The sequence below is a fragment of the Malaclemys terrapin genome, chromosome 1 (genome assembly GCF_027887155.1).
Source record: "Malaclemys terrapin pileata isolate rMalTer1 chromosome 1, rMalTer1.hap1, whole genome shotgun sequence".
NCBI classification, from domain to species: domain Eukaryota; kingdom Metazoa; phylum Chordata; order Testudines; family Emydidae; genus Malaclemys; species Malaclemys terrapin.
The window spans coordinates 350,902,316-350,905,315 of record NC_071505.1 but is presented as its reverse complement, the minus strand read 5'-3'; the positions used below and the strand labels follow the sequence as shown (position 1 = coordinate 350,905,315).

The 3,000-nt window shown below is 45.3% G+C and overlaps 1 protein-coding gene across 1 annotated transcript; it reads left to right on the top strand.

The window, feature by feature from the left end:
- The first annotated feature begins 1,614 nt into the window (after window positions 1–1,614).
- On the top strand, window positions 1,615–2,553 carry LOC128832961 (olfactory receptor 52E2-like). The gene has a single exon (XM_054020712.1). It carries the CDS (start codon window positions 1,615–1,617, stop codon window positions 2,551–2,553), a length of 939 nt encoding a protein of 312 aa, XP_053876687.1.
- The last annotated feature ends 447 nt before the right edge of the window (window positions 2,554–3,000 follow it).

Genomic DNA, 3,000 nt, shown 5'->3' with positions numbered 1-3,000 from the left:
CTGGATCCCAATGTTTTGCTTAGTTTCTGTCCATGCTTGCACTGTGAGCAGGGTTTCACAGAGCTACAGACCGTGATGCCCAGGTTCCTGCCCTGAGTTCAAACAGTGAAATTAGAACCTTGTTAGGTGTTTGAGGAACTTTGACGTTAATAAATACAGCATGTATGCCCATTGGAGGAAAAACTTGAAATCATCCACCATCATGCTGCCCATTCACCTGACTTGATTAGCTCCCTCTGAGAGCTTCTCTGGACTTCGCTTTGACCTAAATCATCTAGTGCCATCTGTAAATGTTGCCACCTCACTGCTCACCCCCCTTTCTAGATTGTTAATAACTATAAAATATTTACTGTACTATTTGATATAAAGTGTATAACCCCCTATGATGTTTTGCACCCTCCTTCTGGGATGCAATCTGGTATACTGGGGTTTCATTGAGCCCCTCCTGCTATGCCAACCTGAATTCCCTCCCCCTTGTGGGAATTAGGATCTCTGGCCACTTGCAACACACACATAGACATAGGGCCACACCCAGCTGTAGACAGAGACTGAAATCATCTCTGTGTGAGAGGATTCACCCAGCACTCACATGCCCACACCTTTGGGGGAATAAACCCAAATTAATATTGTCCTGCACTGTGTAGAAAGATCTGCACAGCGCAAACTCATAAAAATTCACCTCAATGTGAAGTGAGATATGCCCCTCCCCGATAGAAATTGCACAAACTGGGTTTAATAATAAACAAAACACATTTATTAACTATAAAAGGCAGTTTTAAGTGATTATAAGGGATAACAAACAGAACAAAGCAGATTACCTTAGTAAAGAAACAAAAATCACAAAAAGCAACAGAGAGTCCTGTGGCACCTTTAAGACTAACAGATGTCCACAAAAACCACAAACTGAGCTTAACACACTAGATAGGTAGTATATGCATTAGCTAATATTCACCATGAGTGATAAACAGGCTGGCAGATTCTTAAGGCACATGTTGCCTTGGCTTTCCCAGGTTTTCATACACAGGCTAAAAAGCCTTCTAGCCTGGGACCATCGCTTTCCACAGTTCAGGCTTTGTTCCTCAGGTGTTTCCAGGTGTGTTGTTGTAGGGAGAGTGAGGTCCTTCAATCATGTCATTTCCCCCCTTTTATATCTTCGCCCTACTTGCTGAAAAGCTCTTTTGCTGTGACCTGGGTCAAACAGTTCCCATTGTGTAGTGCTATCTCTCAGAGGTTTCTATTGTACACAGTTCCTGGGGTAATTCTTGTGCTTGTGTGCATTTCCTCAATAAGCCATTAACAATGTTTGGCCTTTTTACTGTTGTACCTGAAAGGCTGCTTGTGGGTGTTTTCAACCTCAGGACATGTTTCAGCAACACATACATAGCCAAACTTCATAACTTCACATACAATGATAGTACATATAATCCAACGAGATATTACTGTCCAGCAGATCAAGACTTTTCGAATGACACCTCACAAGGCATATTTTGAATAAGACTTATCTTAATTACATGACAGTGGTGTATACTGGAGTGTTTCACACCATCTCTCTGTTTCTCTCCTTTCACAGACATATTGAACATTTCTGAGCCCGAACAACATATCGACCACCTCATGGCAGTTTTCAACCTCACCCCTTCTGACCCTTCAACATTCATCCTAACAGGCATCCCTGGCCTGGAAGCTGCCCACGTCTGGATTTCCATCCCTTTCTCTACGTCCTACATTATCGGCCTTTTGGGAAATTTCATAGTTCTGTTTGTTGTAGGCAAAGAGGAGACCCTACACAAGCCGATGTACCTGCTGCTCTGCATGCTGGCACTCACAGACATCGGCATGTCTACCTCCATTGTGCCAAAGGCACTGTGTATATTTTGGTTCAATTTGAAAGGCATTACTGTGGGTGGCTGCCTCACCCAGACATTCTTCCTTCACGCAGGTGCTATGATGAACTCAGCCGTCCTTGTGACAATGGCCTACGATCGCTATGTTGCCATATGTGACCCTCTGAGATATGCCACTATCCTCACCAATGCACGAATATCTAAGCTGGTGCTAGTGGGTTTGTTGAGAGCTGTTCTCTTCGTTCTGCCCCTGCCCCTTCTCCTGAGCAGGCTCCCATACTGTGGCAACCGCTTTATCCCCCACACTTACTGTGAGCACATAGCTGTAGCGAAGATATCATGTGGGGACATCGCAGTTAACAGGACATACACCTTGGTGATAACGTTGGTAGTCCTCGCATTAGACCTAACGCTCATTGCCCTATCCTATGGTCTGATCATCAGGGCTGTCCTAAGAATGTCCTCCAAGGAAGCCCATCAAAAAGCCCTCAACACCTGCACAGCCCACATCTGTGTGATGCTGACATCTTATATTCCCTTCCTCTTCTCCCACATGACCCACCGGTTCGGCCAGGGCATCACTCCCCACGTTCACATCATCTTGGCCAACCTCTATTTCCTCATCCCCCCCATGCTCAACCCTATCATTTATGGGGTCAAATCCAAAGAGCTTCGTGACAATGTGGGCAAATACACCTGCAGAATGTGATTGTTAGGGGGCACTGACTTTAAACCTCTGTGACAAGAGGGGGAAGGATATCTCCTCATAAATCAAGGGTGCTCTGTCCCCATTTGGCTGAGCTCAACATTGTGGAAGCTCAGAGTCTGAGAAGTTCCTCACACCTAAAGTCTTATAACTCCATCACCAAGTTCTCCTCTCCCTGTTGCTGAGTTCCTGCTCTCTGACCATCACCTGACCTCTTTCAGCATCACCCGTCAGCCCTCAGCCCCACAAACCCTGTCAATCAGCTTTTCAGTGACTTCCAGACCACCAAAATATCTCGCAGCTGTCTGATGCAAGGTGGCTGTCCATTAATCCCTTTGTGAACAGGGTTCTGGATCAGTTTGGATGAACGGAAGCTATGCTTTCACATAGACACAGACAAAGAAAGAAACGACGATGCTGAACTACTTATTGTATGTGCAATGATTCGGT

Coding starts and splice junctions, on each gene's coding strand:
- LOC128832961 (XM_054020712.1), top strand. CDS start 1,615: ATGGCAGTTTTCAACCTCACCCCTTCTGACCCTTCAACATTCATCCTA.